This window comes from Taudactylus pleione, unplaced genomic scaffold (assembly GCF_031769625.1).
Source record: "Taudactylus pleione unplaced genomic scaffold, aTauple2 ptg000265l, whole genome shotgun sequence".
NCBI classification, from domain to species: Eukaryota; Metazoa; Chordata; class Amphibia; order Anura; family Myobatrachidae; genus Taudactylus; species Taudactylus pleione.
Genome location: NW_028284667.1, coordinates 8,644,391 through 8,663,879, shown reverse-complemented (window position 1 = coordinate 8,663,879; position 19,489 = coordinate 8,644,391). Strand labels below are relative to the sequence as shown.

The 19,489-nt window shown below is 45.9% G+C and overlaps 1 protein-coding gene across 1 annotated transcript in view; it reads left to right on the top strand.

Annotated features, from left to right (window-relative positions):
- The first annotated feature begins 3,113 nt into the window (after window positions 1-3,113).
- The window catches only part of EGFL6 (EGF like domain multiple 6), a 186,845-nt gene continuing 170,469 nt past the window's right edge, over window positions 3,114-19,489 (top strand). Inside the window, exon 1 of the mRNA XM_088481197.1 lies at window positions 3,114-3,251. Within this exon, the coding sequence (XP_088337323.1) occupies window positions 3,145-3,251 (107 nt within the window). The 5' untranslated portion in view covers window positions 3,114-3,144. The remainder of the gene's footprint in view (window positions 3,252-19,489) is intronic.

Below are 19,489 nucleotides of genomic sequence, written 5' to 3'. Positions count from 1 at the left end.
TGGAAAATGGCCAACGCGGTCTTTTTTTGGCATTTTGCGCATGCGCTGTGAGGAGATCGCCGGGAAAATGGCAGCTGCACCATTTCCCCCGGCGATATGTGCATGCGCAATAGACCCTGGGCACACTCTAGTGCCCAGAGTCTATTGATTCTGCGGTGGCCGGCCAGCTGCGTCAGCCGGCTGCCGGCCACCGGAGTGAGAGGAGGGGGCCCGTGTCAGGGGATGCACACAGGCCTCCTCCTCTCTAAAGACGCCTCTGCTTTACAGTATGTGACATATGCCCTTCCATTTTCCCATTGTCACATCTGTATCCTCAACAGTTACCTTTGCCTCAAGCATCCTATCCAAGAGGTTCATACCAGCCAGGGGCAGAACTATGGGAGACAATGGAGGCGCCTGCCACAGGGCTCCAGCAATGAAGGGGCACCTCCTCCATTGCCCACAATATATTCACTCCAGTTAGGGCTGTAGTGCACCATTACGGCCGCCCAATACATGGCACCTCTTCCTGGCAGCTGAGAAGCCACCATACACTAGTGGAGAGCTCTGTGTCAGACCATCAGCTGCTGTCTATCTATAGCCTGTCCCTACTCATTGGTGTTGCTGCTCCTCCGCAGCTTCTTTGTCAGTGTAACACGCCTGGTGCCCCCCTCATCCACAACTCTCTGTCTCACTCATCCATACAGTGTCAGCGGCTGTGACGGAGGAGCACCAAATAAGAACTTGCCCCCGGGCACCTGTTATGAACTTACGCCACTGATACCAGCAGTCTGCTGGAGGAAGGCTTCCATCATTACTGCTCTATAGATCTATAGAGAAAGTAACTATAAGGAGAGCACTAGTAAGTCCTACTGATGATGTCACTGGCACTTTGCAAGGAGCACATCATGGAGTACCAGCATGAAATGTGTAGTGCAGTATAACGTTCTGACCAGGGCTGGATTAAAGGCTACAAGGGCCTGGAGCTGAAAATGTTCCAGGAGCTATGCTTGGAAGGGTAGGAGCTTTGACCAGTGGGCGTGGCCCGTGCCATGCGGGCGTGTACACTATTACACTGTAAACCTCAATGTCTCCCTAAATAATTATAAAAATGTTGTCATTTTGTGAGAAAACTACAGATCAGGCTTGCCTACCCTCCCGATTTCACCGGGTGCCTCCTGAATATCGGATGCCGCTCCCAGCCCCCCGGAAAGGCAGGCAAGCCTCTCAGCGGCCGCAGAACCTCCCATCTCCCCCCTAGAGTAAAATTAGAAACCCCCACAGCAGGGGGGGGGACTGTAACACGATTCACGCAAAATTGCGTCATCATGGCCCCGCCACCTGCTTCACAATGCCATTAATTTCGGCATTGTGAAGAGGGGACGGGACCACGATGACACTTTCGCATGGTCATGCCCTCTGCCCCAATACTTCACCATTGCCCGGCCACACACCCCTTTGTAAGCAGACATTCTGCTCCCTCCCGGAAGGTAGGAGCTGAATGTCGGAAAGTATGCTACAGATACAATTTTGATACTTATGATTTATAATCAAATTAGCGACCCGCCCTGGCTTAGCACAGGAACAATTTAATCTCGGCCCAGGCCCCTGCATCGCACAACAGCTTCCTGATTCTTTCTCCTACCCCCTGCATCTCATAAAGGCCTCCTGCTTCTCACTACTGCCTCTGCATTTCACCACAGCATCCTATATAAGTGTTTATGAAATGCACACATTATTTCAACTACTCTTCCTTCCCCAAATAGCTTATGTATGTCGCTAAGATGACCACCCCTTAAGCTGGGTACATACTACGTCCATCTTACAATAAATCGTTCCAACGTGGTTTCGAACCATATATCATGCGGATCTTATAGTGGGCCTGATTCAGACCCGGTAACAAGCGCTGAGCGCTCGCAACTGGGTCGATGGTGGCCCAGAGCGCATGCGCACGATGGAGCCGGCTCCATCGTTTACATGCGCGAGAACCGGATAGCGACGGGCAATCCATCGCTCCAGGTCTCACACCAAAGAGGGCGTGCTGTCGATGTTGAGTGACAGCACGCCCCCTTTGGTGGGCGGGCCGGGGGGGTGGCTGCCCAGACGGAGGCGTTCCCTTATCGTCTGGGGGCGGCCCCACTGACATCACAAGTGATGTCAGTGGGAGAGCTTTCGGCTCTGTTTGAGCCGTAAGCTCTCTGGGGCTTGCAGCCACGAGACCCTACCACAAGGGTCTCGTCGCAAGCCCGATGGTTGCAATGGTCTTGACCATCGCGACCATCATCATGGCCACTCGCTATAGCTGTGGGTGACCCACAGCTATGCGAGCGGCCAGGAGGCCGTTCTAAAAAAAAAAAAAAAGACCGGCCCTGTTTCAGAGTGAGCGGCTCCGAATCAGGCCCAGTGTGCATGCCTGTTCACAAATGCACAGCGGTCATTAATCGCATTGCCCCATCTGCTGTGCTGCTGAATAGAGCATGGAACAATATATTGCGCGATCATACACTGAATCGTGCAGTGTGTACGGCTGGCACAATATATATATCGCTCCACTGCATCATGCCATCGCTGGGTACGCACATTGTATAGCGTGTTGCCAGCTTTACTAATGTAAATACAGTGGTTGATTATAAAGCAAATGCATTCAAATCAAGCTTACAAATATGTACTATTTGTAGTGACAGCAAGAAAATAAAACTATAGCAAGTTAGTAGGTAGGATAAAGTGATATATAGGCATTACAGCAATTATAATTCCATTCCCTGTCAAATTGGAGATAGGAGCACGGGAGTTAAACAAAAAAAACACAGACAAACACAGGCAGCCCACTCCTCCCCATCCAAAATCTTGCCACAACCCACCGACCTCCTGCGCTGTCATCAGTGACTGAGGGCAGACTGGCTGGAATTTTAGAACAGCTAAGTGTTGCGTGCAGCTGCTGCAGGCAGGAAAGAGGCAGAGCTAACACCCAACAAAGGCAGAGAGGAAGGCTGCTCCCCCACTGCTCGCACCGTCCGCTGCTGGGGCACATCACACAGGGATGGAGTGAGCAACAATACCAGGGATCTCACAAGTGCCCACTAGACAAGGCAGTTGCGGAAGTGCTAGCAAATTACAGCCCGTCAGAGAGGAGAGAGAAGATTTCCATTTACTCCTCAATACAAAATGACTTTTCCAAGAGGTGTGCTGGGCGCAGACATGGTGCTGATGCTTTGGATAATATTGGGTGTATACTTAACCGCTGCTTCAGGTAGATTTGCGGAGTCTTCAAGGTTAGTGTTCATGTGCAATGTGTGATGCAGTTGTACGAACGATAGATGGATAGATAGATAGATAGATAGATAGATAGATAGATAGATAGATAGATAGATAGATAGATAGACACGTGTATATATATATATATATATAAAATATATATATATATACACACGTGTAAATATATATATATATATATATATATATATATAATATAATTATTAGTATTAAACACACTCTCTTTTATGTGAAGTCTGTAGTCCAATCCAACCCATGTATAGTGTCCACAACTATGATCTACAATTGAGCAATTAGCGCCCCCCCCCCCTCCCCCCCAGCTGTTGTAGAACTACACATACCAGCATGCCCGGCCCAGATTTACTATGTGGCCATGCTATAACTGTTGCACGGCATTTGCATGCTGGGATGTGTAGTTCAATAACAGCTGGAGGGCAGCTATTGTCCACCCATGGATCTATCCATGAATATCAATATTTTCTCTGCATGTGCTGAGGTTTTCAGTCTCCAGTTTTTACAACAAAGGTTAGTTTTTGTGGGTTTTCCAGTACAGAGTAAATGACCAGTCTGGGCGATGTTGGTAATGTACAGACCTGGTTCTTATCATGGTAAGTGGTGTTATAAGTGTGATGTGTCTGCTTAGTGCCAAGGTACTTCCTGGTCTCAGGCCAGGATTAAATGGAACTAAGTAAGCGGCAGACACTTACCATGAGACCTGCAGGAAATGTCACTTGGGAAAACTAGGGAATGCTCAGTGTGCACATTTGCTGGGGGTGAGAGTTCATTGGTGGAAATGTATCATGTTTTTCACCACAATAATAGCTGCAGGTTTCTTTATAAGTTACACTTTCATTATTTTCAGTGGGAGAAAGCAGGTGCAAAACTGGTGAAGTAACCAAATAATAATTCATACCAGATGTTTTCATATAGGGGAAGCCAACAGCAGTATGTTCCAGGAATTCCACTGCCCTGGAAAACAGGAGTGTGAATTGATGTATTTCTCACATGTCACTTGTAATCTTAGCCTGGAGATAGAGCTATAGAGAAACTACTGTTATAGCCCTCTCTTTAAAGAACACACTGTAAAGATCCAATGGGCCTGTTTATTACAGTATCAGGTGGAGTTACAGTTCTTGGGCATTTGAGAATTATAAGCCATATCTTGTATTAAAGCAGATTCAATCCATACTAAACTTGAATTAAAAAGTTGTTAGTGCATAACGAAAAAATAAGATTAAACAAAAAAATCTACTGTAATCTATCAGTCTACTAGACAGAATATTAACTTGTCCTCCCTGTCTAATAATATTAATTATGATTGCTGATTACAGAAATGGACAAATTTAACATTGGTATCAGTACAATGTTGATAGCAAAATGTTCATATGTTTTTCTAAGAAAAAATCTGCCAAAATAGAGTATTTCACATCTTGAGATGTGTGCACCTCCGCTTAAGCCTTATTAACGACAGGTCGTCATCATAATCATAATGTTCAGGTCAGATGCAATAGATATAACTCCTATCAGGTGTATAGGTGTCTTTCTACTCTTCTATTCATGAGCCAACTTTGTGCACTTTACTGTACTTAGACTAAGTTAGACCACCACTTTTCACCCCCGTTCCGCCTCTTCATGTGCAGACAGACATAAGTGCTAGAATGACCCTAAACAGTGACAGTACTTTTCTCTTTCCTTTTGTATTTATATGCTCTAAAATTGTCTCTCATGGGTGCACCTCCACCCTTTCTATATGAAAACAGTCTAATTTCAGCGTGATTGTGGATTTACCTACTAACTGATTACACCAGCTAGAGTACTAGTGCTAAAGCTGTATACACACTTGTCCAATCCTCAGGAGATCAGACTCCAGATCTGATCCTTCTGCAGACCTGCTCACAGATTCAACATCCAATCTATGCATACATACTTTTCCAATTTTTCAGCAGACCTCCAATCTGCATCTGCAGAAAGCAGCTGTCACTCAAACATAAATTTACATAATAAGAGGCAGAGCTACACTGTACAGTATGATCTGTGCTGGCTAAACAAAAGGTTAATTTTAAAGAAAACATTTTTTTGGTTCACCCCCACGAAGTCAGTAACCAGCCCTGGACCTCTGAGTCTGGTCTGGTATTGGAAAATTTGTGAAACACACTGTTTGGGGTTCTCCTATTTTCCAATAACCAGCACCAGGCTGAAACAGCCAGGGTGATAGTTCCATAGTAGAAGGACACACACAGGGATGGACTGGCCCACAGGGGTACAGGGGAAATCCCCGGTGGGCCCCACTGCCTGAGGCCCCCACCCCCTCCTCTAGGAGTAGAGCAGGATCATGGATGAACTTGGGTGCCTGATTTGTTTCTATGAAAACTACACCAAGATTATACCTCCTGCCAATCAAAGTGGGGAGGGCACCTCTGTGCCCTCTTTTATAAAGGGGCCCTGTTTTTTGCATGTCCTCTCTAATAGTTGGCCAAGTCCATCTGTTTTAGCTGGCCACGCCCCCTCTGGTGGCTGGCCACACCCTTAAGCTTGGGCCCCTACAACCATTGCATTCCCTGGTGGGCCTTTCATGCAACAGTCCAACACTGGACAAACACATCACTGCCATCACATTAACCGTCCCCAAAACTTGTCAGCACAGGGGTGGAATTCTTCTGTAAGTGGGGATCCCATAGAAAAAAAATGGAGTCCTCCCTATCGAGCAACAACCAGGTGGCAGTGGGTGCTAGGTTCATTACCTTAATATTGTTCTTTACAGTCTGCCTATAGGTCCCAGCAGGCCTGCTCCAGCATGACGACACTTAAAGAACCACAGGAGCCAGCGTGCCTGGACATAAAGGGCCCGCTGGCACCTGTAGTCCGCCTGTAAAAAAAATATTAAAATAAAGATGACACCTATTGTTATAATAGTTTATTAGCAAGCACCTTCACCTGGGGGGCATCGGTCTTTAAGGTCTTCTGCATGGCTGCTGTCTCACCCAGGGATTGCAACTAATTCATCTTTCATCTTCACCTGGGGCGGGTGTGTATTCTATCTTCAGGAACTCTTCCTCGCTCCTCCTTCATCCTCAGGCTGACTTACGCTACCTCGTGCTGGCTAATATTAGGGGTGCGGCAATTTCCAATATGGTACTGCAACACTATTTTCAAAATTCAAGATGGCCAATCGCTGCTCGCCGAGGCCATATTCACTTATAAAAATGTTGCCGCTGCATCATATTTGAAAATGGAAAACATTGCTATTGTGTATGCCAGCCGCTGCCAAACTCTGCAAGTAAAGGCTCCGGTCTTTCCGCATTGTCCTCTGCCGCCTTCCGTCGCCATGCCGCATCAACCTGCCATGTCATGTCCTGCAGCAGCGACAGACAGTGCTGGGAGCAGGAGAAGTACAGCACCGCCGCCATGCTAGTGGTGTGCTGGGCTGCCAGGACCGGAGTTCAGTCGCCTACACACTACAAAATTGGTTGGCTGATCTGCGGTTGGGTCTTTTTAAGCATGTTTAAAAACCAGCACCCGACAGGCAACCAGGATTGGTGTGCGGGTTGGACAGGGGAGGGTACACACTTGTCCAATGTTGGACAAACTGGTCGGTTGGAAGACGGATCAGCTGAGGATTGAGGATCATCTCCTTCTCCTCTGTTCGCTGAATTACATGGCTCCTCTAAGTCAATGGGGCATATGCAATTACCGCAGCTGTAATTAATGTGCCTATAGCTCCTAATTTTCATTTATCGCTGCACAGGACAGCAGCGAAACGCATCAGTGGTTCACCCCCAATCACCTCAAGAACCTATTTATGGTGGAATTGCTTGAACCAGCACTGGACCACACGTTACAGCATTCTAATTGGGACTACTTTGTACCCTTTGGGAAATATCCGGTGGATGAGGCCACACTAAAGAGACAACGCAAGACCAGTGAGGACGTATTGTTTCTAATTATACCAACTTCTATGGGACACTACCCTCCAGCGATGTATTTGTGAGAAGTACCATCTCTGTGGATCATGCCCCCACAAAAAGAGGAGTTCTAAGTATCAAGTTACATTGTCTCAATCTGGCCCGGTGTTACAAATAGGAAACAAGCGAGACTGATTTATATATATATATTTTAATGTCTACTTATTGATTTCATTGTTATTAAATACTCTTTGGATTATGAATTGTTTGTATTGTGACCATTAGTGCATGTGTTTATTAATTAAGGAGAAGTGCAGCACTGCTATTTTCTCTATAATACCCCTTTTACACCGGAGCTAAAACCTGGGTTTTTGAAGGGTTAACCCACGCAGCATCCTGGTGTAAAAGGGGAGAGGGTTGGATCGCCGAGTCGAGTGACCCGGCAATCCAACCCAGGTAACTAGCAGGGTTTAACACGGCAGTAGCCTGTGAAACCCTGCTGTGAGAACAGCGCACTACGGGTCATGATGACCTGGAGTGCGCTGCTAGCCGGCCGATTGGTCCGGCTTCATTGGCACTTGGAGATGATGTCATCTCCAAGCGACCACTTTCACTCCGGAAAAGCCGGGTCTATGCAGACCCGACTCAGGTGTGAGCGGCGCCGACTCGGGAATATCCCCAGTCGGCGCTGGCAAAATTCCGGATCTGATCCGGATAGGAACTTGGGCCCTGATTCAGAGCCGGTCGCTATTTGCGGTCGTTCGTTCCAAAAAAAGGGGTGGCTATTCAAATGAACCTTTCGCTCTTTGCAGTCTGTTCACGCCTCTATGTCTGAAAGAGCGAACAAAACTTGCGGTCGTTTTTTGGATAACTACGCCCCCTGGCCGCTCGCATCCTACCTCATGTCCGCTATTTATTAGATTAATCGAGTACATCGAACAGCGTATGAACTGCTCGCTATTCTTGTGGTTGGTTTTTCCTACCACAAATTTCTGACTATAAAATAACCCAGTGACGTGGTCAGTGACGCTGCTGTATTAATTATGCACACCCATAAAACGCCCGTTTTAACCTTTAAGCACGCCTGCGTTCTGATCTCCACTCCCCGTTTTCAAGCACCTTCCCCTGTTACCACCCACATACGCCTCCTCCTGTCACTCATATTAGCAGGCATTCGCTATTTAGTGAACAAACGATTTTCGGCCGCACTGACTGGTTCGCGCTTGCGTATTACGATCCATACGCATGCGCAGTTGGGCAAACATCGCTCGGAACGAACGAGCGGCCACTTACGAGTGGCTCTGAATCAGGCCCTTTGTTCCAACTCCGGGTCAGACCCGGAATTTAGGTGGAAAAGGGGTATAAGTGTTGTTTCTGTTTATATTGGAGCTGACTACTCCAGCTTTTAGTAGCCGCTTTTAGAACAACAACCCATTCCAGCACACCTTAATTGGTTAAATGGGGAAATCAGCCTGCAGCCTAAAAAAGAGCCAATAAATATTGGCTAATAGTATAGATGTCTATTCTACTCATTTTACACCTAAGTCCCGGGTCTGACTTTTCATTTGGAACATGGTCCCAAAAATGACATGTAATTATTAGCCAAATGTAGCTAATTAAGAGCTAATAAATGCTTAATTAATTATTAGGTGGGGTATCCCAGGGGTTCTGAAGCAAGTCCCAACGTTTTTACTTTGTTATATATTTCCCAAACTTTTCACCTGCTCTGGGACTGTGAGAAAAAAAGATGTGTTAAAAAATCCTATTGAAAATTACTGCGGCTAAATTTTCGCAGCAAATTGAATAGGAAAAATTTGCGGCCAGCTGTGTTTACTTGTATTGCGGGTTAAAGCTGCTAATTGAGTATGCCCCTATAAGTGTTTAGCACAGCAGATAATAAATACTATTAATCAGTGTTGTAACTAGGGTATTTGGAGCCCAGGGAAAGATGAAAAATAGAGCCCCCCATGTGGGCGTGGTCACATGTCACAAGAGGCGTGGCCACTGAAAAATGGGGTGTGTCAACATGACATACACACCCTTTCTCGTCACTCTGGGAACATTCCTTTCCATTCCATATGCACCTTAATGCCCCCAGTAGTAGTGCCCCTCTTGCAATGCCCACTGTAGTAGTGCCCCCTATGCAATGTCTCCAGTAGCAGTGCCCCAGTAGTGCCTGTTATACAGTGCCCTCAGTAGTGCACCCATTTACAGTGCCCCTTATGCAGTGCCCCCGGTAGTGCACCCTTATACTGTGCCCCCCTATGCAGTGCCCATTATACAGTCCCCCCTATGCAATGCCCCCAGTAGTGGTCCCCCTTATGCAGGCCCCAGTAGTGCCCCTTATACAGTGCCCCCAGTAGTGGTCCCCTTTATGCAGGCCCCCAGAAGTGCCCCATATACAGTGCCCCCAGTATGCAATGCCCCCAGTAGTGGTCCCTCTTATGCAGGTCCCCAGTAGAGCTCCTTATACAGTGTCCCCAGTAGTGATCCCCCTATGCAGTGCCCCCAGTAGTGATCCCCCCTATGCAGTGCCCCTTATACATTGCATCCAGTAGTGGTCCTCCCTATTCAATGCTCCCGGTAGTTGTACGGAGCCCCCTATACAGTGCCCCCGGCCAGTAGTGTCCCTTTACATAAAACACACACTGATATACATACATATACGAAACACTTACCTGAATCCCCGCTCTTGCCGCGCCCGCCACTATCTGCTCCTCCGTCCTCCTGCTTGGTCCCACCTGGTACTATGGGAGAGACGTTATGATGTCTCTCCCATCACCCACTGCAGGAGCCAGAAGGCGGAGTTCATGAGTGAGCTCCAGCCCGGCTCCGGCAGTGGTGGCAGCAGCCAATGACAGTCTGCCTGACTTTCATTGGCTGCTGAAACACACACACCGCCACCGGGTAGTACAAGTGTACTACCCAGCGCCAGTGGCTATGTGTTTGTTACTGTGTAGTGTGGACCACACTCACTGCGGTCCGCACCACACTGACTTTACCGGTGGACCTGGACCGTAGCCGACGCCACCGGTCCCACGGTGCCCAGGGCACGAGCCCTAGTTACGCCACTGCTATTAATGGCAACCATTATATACAATAAAGTAAATCTGTTTCACACCTTACAACAGGTGGTGCGATATCATCCTGTCCAAACTCAGAGTTTACAGCATTTTAAAATAATTCCACGGGCACTTTTCTGCAGAGTTGATGCATCTATATCTATTTCACACGATACAATGCAATACAATACTACATCATATTTTTTTATTATAACACAATTTATTTAGTTTAACGTATTCATTTAAAATAAGAGTGTCTTATAATGCCCAGAGAATAACATGCAGGCAAGGTGAATCTTATTGTACAGTTGATCAATAATAAAAAACTAGCACATTTCCAGGGACAGAAAATTCCAGGAACAATCATTTTAAAACTGGGACAGTGCGTAAAGGTTAGGAAGTCGATAACTAATCAGCATATTGTGAATCCAGAAGAAGAGTATATCACATATGACACATCTATAGCAAGGGGCTAATAAGCTCTAGTTATGTGATCTCACTAATACAATAATAATAATAATGCACGCACGCAATCGGCCAATTGTTGCATTCTGCGCATGTGTATGCATCGCAGTGCACATGCGCGGGCTGGCCACTGCGATCAGGACTGCGATCACAGTGACTACGCAGACCCATCGCAGAGTAATTGAGAGGAAGTGCTGTTTGTGGGTGGTGACGGAGTGGTTGTTCGAAATGCAGGCATTACGGATGTGTGTAGTTCTGCGGCAGCATAGCGATCGCAATGAATTAGCATACTGTCACAATTGAACTGTGTGCGCAATCGCTATTGCATTCACAGTTGCGATCAGTAGTGAATCATACCCAATGTTTGGTAACATACCAACATAAGCCAAAATAGATATTCAATATAAAATTATTCCATCACTATTTAATATGTAAAAAGTCAAATGTATATACTGTATTATATTATACAAAATTATAAATAAGTAATATCTAATCTGTTAAATCGTCTTGTAAAAATACCAACAAAAAAAAATTAAAACATCTACCTTGCTCTTAAAGGTCATCCTTTCAATTTGCCTGAGGAATGTTTTGTAGTTTGGGCAACTAGCTATCAATCACCCAATAAAGACTGAACTAGGTAATACAATAATTGTTTTATGACAAACATCCAAAAGGTTGAAACTCCCCCACCCTGAAGCATTTAGCAATATAAACTCCAAGCCTGTCATCCTGGAGAGAGATATACATGCTGATTGTGCTGTGCCTGGTTGTCTTACGTGCTGAGTGGACAGTATAGTCGCTATAGTACATCACCTTGCATCAGCTGCACATAACCTTACTTAGAGGAATATTTCAGCCATACAAAAGGCATTGGCTGACACAATTCGCCACTCTCACTACGTCCGATTTAGTCCACGACCTATCCAAATCTCGTTCACTGTTAACAACCAATATTATTTTCTTAACGTTGTATCATAGAACTTATTTGTCTCCACACAGACAATTTAGGATGGGCCTTGTTACGTCCTCCTATAATTGCCCTAGGTATGGTTGAGGGTAGGTGGATCTTTATCATTGCTTATGGGCCTGCCCATAAGTTCAGGGATTCTGGAGGCGGGTGAAACAAGAGGCAGAAGTTAATTTTGTCAATTATGTTCCACTTACTCCAGAGTGGGCCTTTTTTGTATTTTCCATAGAGGGCACAGAAACACCAAGGGTAGGAGAAAACTTTTATTGGTATTGAGTCCTCCAGCAAAAAATTTAATTTATCTTACTCCTGTCAATTATTGATTATATGGCGAGAAACTCCTCTTTGTATTTCGAATGGACTGGGTGGAGACGATATCTGATACCCCTTTTACACCAGAGCAAAAACCTGGGTTTTTGCTGGGTCTACCCAGGTCACAGCTCAGTGTAAATGGGTCCCTGAAAAATAACCTGGGTCAAGTGACCCTGCAATCCAACCCAGGTAGCTACCAGGGTTGGACCCAGGATGGACCCGGGTAATGGGGCAGTGTAAACGGTGCAACCCGGGTTATCTGACCTGGATCATGCCTAAAATGAGCTGATTGGTGGCTGTGGAGCAGTCACCTCCCACTTTTAATGACCTCACAGGTTTAGCAGGGCAGACCTGAGTTCAGTGTGAACAGGGCTGACCTGGGAGTAACCCAGATGAAAGGTGCAGTGTAAATGGGTCTGACCTGGGTCTGACCAGGGTTGGAACCATGTCCAAAAACCCAGGTCGGACCTGGGTTTTTGGTGGAAAAGAGGTATGACAAAGAGTAGAGGGTTGCATAATTTTTTGACATGTGGGAAAGTTACAACTGCACTCAACCCATCACCACGCAGTCTCAGACCCACCACAGCCTCTGCTTGACTATGTGGGATGACAATAGTTCTTTACTCAGTGAACCCTCAATTATTTTGCCAGATGGGTGAGCGCCGGGACCTCTTCTTTTGCGTAAATCATTATTTGATTTTGGATCCAGTCATGCTCATTAATATTATACCCAAATGCTTTACAATGTAACGACTGCGTTATAACACTATATTCTTACTGCAGAGTTCAATCTGATTTGGTATACAGTCAGGTGCATAAATATTGGGACATTGACAGAATTTTCATATTTTGGCCTCTATTCACCACCACAATGGCTTTGAAATGAAACAAACAAGATGTGCTTTAACTGCAGACTTTCAGATTTAATTTGAGGGTAATTACATCCAAATCAGGTGAACGGTGTAGGAATTACAACGGTTTCTATATGTGCCTCCCACTTTTTAAGGGGCCAAAAGTAATGGGACAAACTAAACAATCCTAAATCTAACTTTCACTTTTTAATACTTTGTTGCAAATCCTTTGCAGGCAATTACAGCCTGAAGTCTGGAATGCATTGATATCACCAGACGCTGGGTTTCATCCCTGGTGGTGCTCTGCCAGGCCTCTACTGCATATGTCTTCAGTTCCTGCTTGTTCTTGGGGCATTTTCCCTTCAGTTTTGTCTTCATCAAGTGAAATGCATGCTCAATCAGATTCAGGTCAGGGGATTGACTTGGCCATTGCATAACATTCCACTTTTTAGCCTTAAAAAACTCTTTGGTTGCTTTTGCAGTATGCTTCGGGTCATTGTCCATCTGCACTGTGAAGCGCCGTCCAATGAGTTCTGAAGCATTTGACTGAATATGAGCATATAATATTGCCTGAAACACTTCAGAATTCATTCTGCTGCTTTTGTCAGCAGTCACATCATCAATAAATACAAGGGAACCAGTTCCATTGGCAGCCATACATGCCCACGCCATGACACTACCACCACCATGCTTCACTGATGAGGTGGTATGTTTTGTATCATGAGCAGTTCCTTTCCTTCTCCATACTCTTCTCTTCCCATCACTCTGGTACAAGTTGATCTTTGTCTCATCTGTTCATAGGATGTTGTTCCAGAACTGTAATGGCTTTTTTAGATGTTGTTTGGCAAACTCTAATCTGGTCTTCCTGTTTTTGTGGCTCACCAATGGTTTACATCCTGTGGTGAACCCTCTATATTCACTCTTGTGAAGTCTTCTCTTGATTGTTGACTTTGACACATATACACCTACCTCCTGGAGAGTGTTCTTGATTTGGCCAACTGTTGTGAAGGGGTTTTTCTTCATCAGGGAAATAATTATTCTGTCATCCACCACAGTTATTTTCCGTGGTCTTCCGGGTCTTTTGGTGTTGCTGAGCTCTCCGGTGCGTTCTTTCTTTTTAAGAATGTTCCAAACAGTTGATTTGGCCACACCTAATGTTTTTGCTATCTCTCTGATGGGTTTGTTTTGATTTTTCAGCCTAATGATGGCTTGCTTCACTGATAGTGACAGCTTTTTGGATCTCATATTGAGAGTCGACAGCAACTGATTCCAAATGCAAATGTCACACCTAGAATCAACTCCAGACCTTTTACCTGCTTAATTGATAATGAAATAACGAGGGAATAGCCCACACCTGTCCATGAAATAGCTTTTGAGTTGAAAGTCCCATTACTTTTGGCCCCTTAAAAAGTGGGAGGCACATATAGAAACCGTTGTAATTCCTACACCGTTCACCTGATTTGGATGTAATTACCCTCAAATTAAATCTGAAAGTCTGCAGTTAAAGCACATCTTGTTTGTTTCATTTCAAAACCATTGTGGTGGTGAATAGAGGCCAAAATCTGAAAATTCTGTCAATGTCCCAATATTTATGCACCTGACTGTATGTGCCCTGTACACTTCACTGTTTTTGTATGATTTTTGTATGATGCTATTGCGTCCATAAAAAATTAAATAAAAAAGCTAATTTACAAGGGACACTCGGTGAACAAAGCACATTGCCTTGGTTTTGCATCACTGCATTTTGATATTCAGTCTAAGACACCTGCACTACCCCCGAGGCTTCTCGGTATGTGGAAAAGCTAACAGCACATAAGTGTAAATGTCACATTAAATTCAGCCTCCTACAACTTCAATGTTAAGGGGCCTATCCATTAGGCGACCTGAAAAACTGAACAACTAGTGTTCAGTCCTTCAGGTCGCCTAGGTGCGGTGCCCGCACTGAATGGCGGCCACTGAACGTCATTTAGTGCAGGAGACCGACCTCCTATCTGCGAACATGTGGAAGCTGACGGTCATCGTCAGGTTGACGAGCATGTTCCACAGATAGTCAGCGTCGGCAAGGACCCAGCATGCACGCGCATCGATGGTCCTTGCCGGCTATCCATTAGACGACTTTCTGAACGATCCAACCAAAACCTCCTGTTTTTGGTCAGATCGTTCAAAAAGTCATGTAATGGGTAGGCCCCTTTAGTCATTAAAGACCGTCAGCTGCTGCACAATTGAAGCCCTCTTACAGAATGGAAATGGCCATTTTCCCTTCACACAGCAAGGTACACACAAAAAATAAGCCCTTATTTAGCTCACTTAAGTCTCACCAGTGCCGTAACTAGGGGTGTATGACCGGTGCGAAAGCACAGAGCGCAGTGCTCTGTGGGTCGCACCGTCACCGCCCCATGGCCCTTGCCTCTGCCTAGCAGGGTGTCTGGAACGGCACCCTACAGCCAGTATCACTGCAGCAGTACTGCCCGTGGCATTCTTTGGATGCTATAGGCAGGCACCCTGCTATAGTTACAGCTACCCGGAGTGTCTTCAAGACTCTCCAGACTGATTATGCTCGACATCATGCGCAAAGCGGGCGGAGCCAGTACAGGGCAATCAGAGCCCTTGTTACGCACTGAGGGCCTGATTCTGTAAGGATCGTAATTGCAAAGCTGCACTCAGGCTATAGATATATTATGTATGTACTCAGGCAGCTTTGCAATTGTGATCCTTTGCATATATAGTAATACACAGGAGGCATCACGCCCCCTGTGCATTATTAAACCGAGCTGCGTTGTTCAACGCAGCATCAGTTAATCTGCGTACCATCGGCCGCCAAAGTTTAGAGGATGAGGCCAGGAAATCTCTGTCACCCTACGGAGATCCTGGCCTCTTCCCCCCCCCCCAACAGCGGTAACACGCTTCCGTTTCGGGTAATGGAAGGCTGTCGTCGTCCCCTCCCTGTCCCCAAATGGCAGCAGACTGTCAATCACTGACAGTCTGCTGTCAGTTTGCAAGCGTACTCGCAGACCCGTTCTGCACATGCGCAGATTCCCAAACATCACTTGCTTCTGCGCACTTGAGCTGTGGCAGTGCCGCCCCTAGCATCCTTAGGACTCTATAGGCAGGCACCCTGCACTGCTGCACTTCTGGGTATATGTAATGTCATGACGTCATGCGCTGTTAAGCCCTGTTACAACCCTGGCTGGGAGGTATGTCTTATGCAGACTATTAGTAAACAGGTGCCATGCACAGCTGCCATTGCTGGGCACAACAATGAATGGGTATATTGAGGAATGCCAATGGGCCCTCATACATGCCAACTCTCCCGGAAGTCGCGGGAGACTCCCGAGTTTTCTGGTAACTCCCCGCACCCCTGGTAGAGTAGGCATTTCTCCCACATTCTGCCCACTTCCTAGTGAAGTGGGCAGAATGGGGAGAATTTCTGGGGCGATCCCGGGTCTCCATGTAGGGGGCGGGGCTTAATGACGCGATTCTGCATGAATCGTGAAGTTTGGCCCCACCCCTATTTAAATTTGAGCCAATTGTGGCAATTTACCACTAAGGGGCGGAGTTCAATTACACAAATCGTCAGGCCCCGACCCCCGTCGTCACCCTCCTGCTTCTCTTCCCCTGGCTTCTCCCGGGGAGAGAAAAACAAAGGTGGGTAAGAATGCAATGGGGGTGTGGCCACACACTCATCAATGTCTGTCCTGTTTCAAAGATCTATAAAGGTGGAAGATATGAAAAGAAAATGTAGTTGTGTACTGTTCTACAAAACTAGGAGCACTGGAGTAATCATTCTGACCATCTCCTCCCCACTGTCTGAGCACAATTCTCTTCTTCTGCAGACACTGTCATCTGGTAATCCCATAAATCACATGATAGGTCCAAAGCTGGTTTTGCATCGTGCAACAGGAATAGTGCACATTGCCAAAAATTCCACTGTGTACCTGCACCAGCTCAGATAAACAATAACAGTGATGTGGTAACTACAGATGTGTTTCTAGAGTAGTAGATCATAGTGCTGAATAAAAAATTTTTTTCTTATGTGCTAGAGACTTCAATAATCCCATAATTGGTGCTATTAGAGAATAATGAGTAACCTCCAAGAATTGCTGTGTATTTATATTGTACAAAAAACAGCTGCTCATAATGTACTGTATGTATCATATTGCAAAGAGGTAAATAGATGGATGCAACATGTATAGGTCATGTCATGCATAAGTAACTGTTGTATACACTCAGAAAATATGATGTGATATAGACACTTAGCTAAAGATCCTTTTGTTTACTTCTCGGATCTCTTATGGTTAACTAGCATTCCATATCGCAGCAATAAGGAATACTGTAGGGGTTAAGTAACATTCCATAGTGCAGCAATTAGGAATACTTTTGGGGTTAAGTAATATTCCATATCGCAGCAATAAGGAATACTGTAGGGGTTAAGTAACATTCCATAGTGCAGCAATTAGGAATACTTTTGGGGTTAAGTAATATTCCATATCGCAGCAATAAGGAATACTGTAGGGGTTAAGTAACATTCCATAACGCAGCAATAAGGAATACTGTAGGGGTTAAGTAATATTCCATATCGCAGCAATAAGGAATACTGTAGGGGTTAAGTAATATTCCATATCGCAGCAATAAGGAATACTGTAGGGGTTAAGTAATATTCCATATCGCAGCAATAAGGAATACTGTAGGGGTTAAGTAATATTCCATATCGCAGCAATAAGGAATACTGTAGGGGTTAAGTAATATTCCATATCGCAGCAATAAGGAATACTGTAGGGGTTAAGTAACATTCCATAACGCAGCAATAAGGAATACTATTAGGGGTAAATTTACTAAGAATCGAGTCTGGGAGAGTTTTTTTTTTTTTTCAACTCGATTAGCTTCACCTAAACTCGGGTGATTTGAAGCTCCTGAGACTCGCAAATATACAAAGAAGGGAGTTTAGCTGAGAGTGAGATGACCGATGGTGAAGCAGAACGAGATTTCTCTGCCGAGTAGCACGTTTTGCAGGAGATGACTCACCCGAGATTGCAGTGTCTTCTCTCTGCAAAACTGTCCCGAGCAAGGAGCCTGCACATATCAGTGAGATATGTGTAAGCCGCTTGTGTTGTACCTGTAAAAAAAACGGGTTGAAAGTAAAAAAAAAAAAATGACATAGCCCCCCCCCCCCCCCCCCACTAAAGCTTAACCAGCCTTAGGCTTGCCAGCCTGTCTTGGTTTTTAAAATTACAGGTAACAAAATGTGTAGGGCTCCCCCGTAATTTAGAAACCAACACCAGGCTGCAGGGCCAGTCCTGGTTTAAATATATATACAGCCCGGAGACCCTTTCATCGGGGCTCTGGGTCCAAAGCATTATCAGCCCAAGCCGGTCAGGCCAAGCCGGGGATCTCAGGGGAGGTGGGGTCCCCCCTCCTTTAAGCCCAGGCATGGTCTGAAGCCCGCACCCATGGAGCGTTGGGTACGGGGGTAATAAAGTGGGGAAATGTAAGTAAACTATTGTATTTTACAGTGGGACTACAGGTACCAGCATGCTGCCCTTTGGCACTTGCGGAACTACAAGTGCCATCAGACGGACGGCACCTGTACCCCCACTGTAAAATAAATAGTTAAAGAAAGATAAAACACACACACCGTGCCAAGTATAACTTTATTACATAGCCATACACCTACCCATTCACACATACTTACCTATACCAGATGTTTCCAAGTACCAGCATGCGGGGCAGGCTTGCTGGGACCTGCAGTTTCACAGCAAAAGACAATATATTCAACACTTTCAAATGCACTACACTACATAATCAACCTGGTACCCACCACTCAGGGGTACAGGGGATAGCCCCGGACTATCAGCCTAGGCCTGGGATGCCCTGGAGAGGAGGACCCCTTTATTTATCAACCTTTTTTGTTTGATAAATAGAGCCCTATGTGAGAACAGTTTGAGGTTATTACAGTTAAGGACTAAAGATATGAATGAAGTTTGTGAGTGTTAATCAGAGGGGAGTGAAGTAGTGACGGGCAATATTGATAAAGGGGTGCAATGACAATTGGTTTAATTCTTAAGATAATTCCATGAATGGATAATAATGAAAAAAGATTTGTAAATATTGTTTCATTTGCTTAGGGCAGCACAGACGATGTAATGGTTAGCATTACTGCCTCACAGCACTGAGGTCATGGGTTCTATTCCCACCACGTCCTATATTCTCCCTGTGCTTGTGTGGGTTTCCTCTGGGTACTCCGGTTTCCTCCCACACTCAAAAAATATACTGATAGATTAATTGGCTCCCCCAAAAAAATAAAAATAGTGTGTTTGCATATGGTAGGGAACATAGGGCCTGATTCAGAGCCGGACGCTCTGACCAGAGCGCTCACTCTGAATCAAGGCCCTCCTACCTGAAAATGGAGCGGCCTCTTGGACGCTCGCATAGCTGTGGGTGACCACCCACAGCTTATGCGAGCGTCCATGATGATGGTCGCGATGGTCAAGACCATCGCGACCATCGGGCTTGCGACGAGACCTTGCTGCCGCAAGGTCTGGCAGCCACGCCCCCGGCACGCCCACCAAAGGGGGCGTGCTGTCAGTCACCATCGACAGCACGCCCCCTTTGGTGCGAGACCCATCGTTATTCGGGTCTCGCGCATGCGCATGACGGAGGGAGCTCCGTCGTGCGCATGCG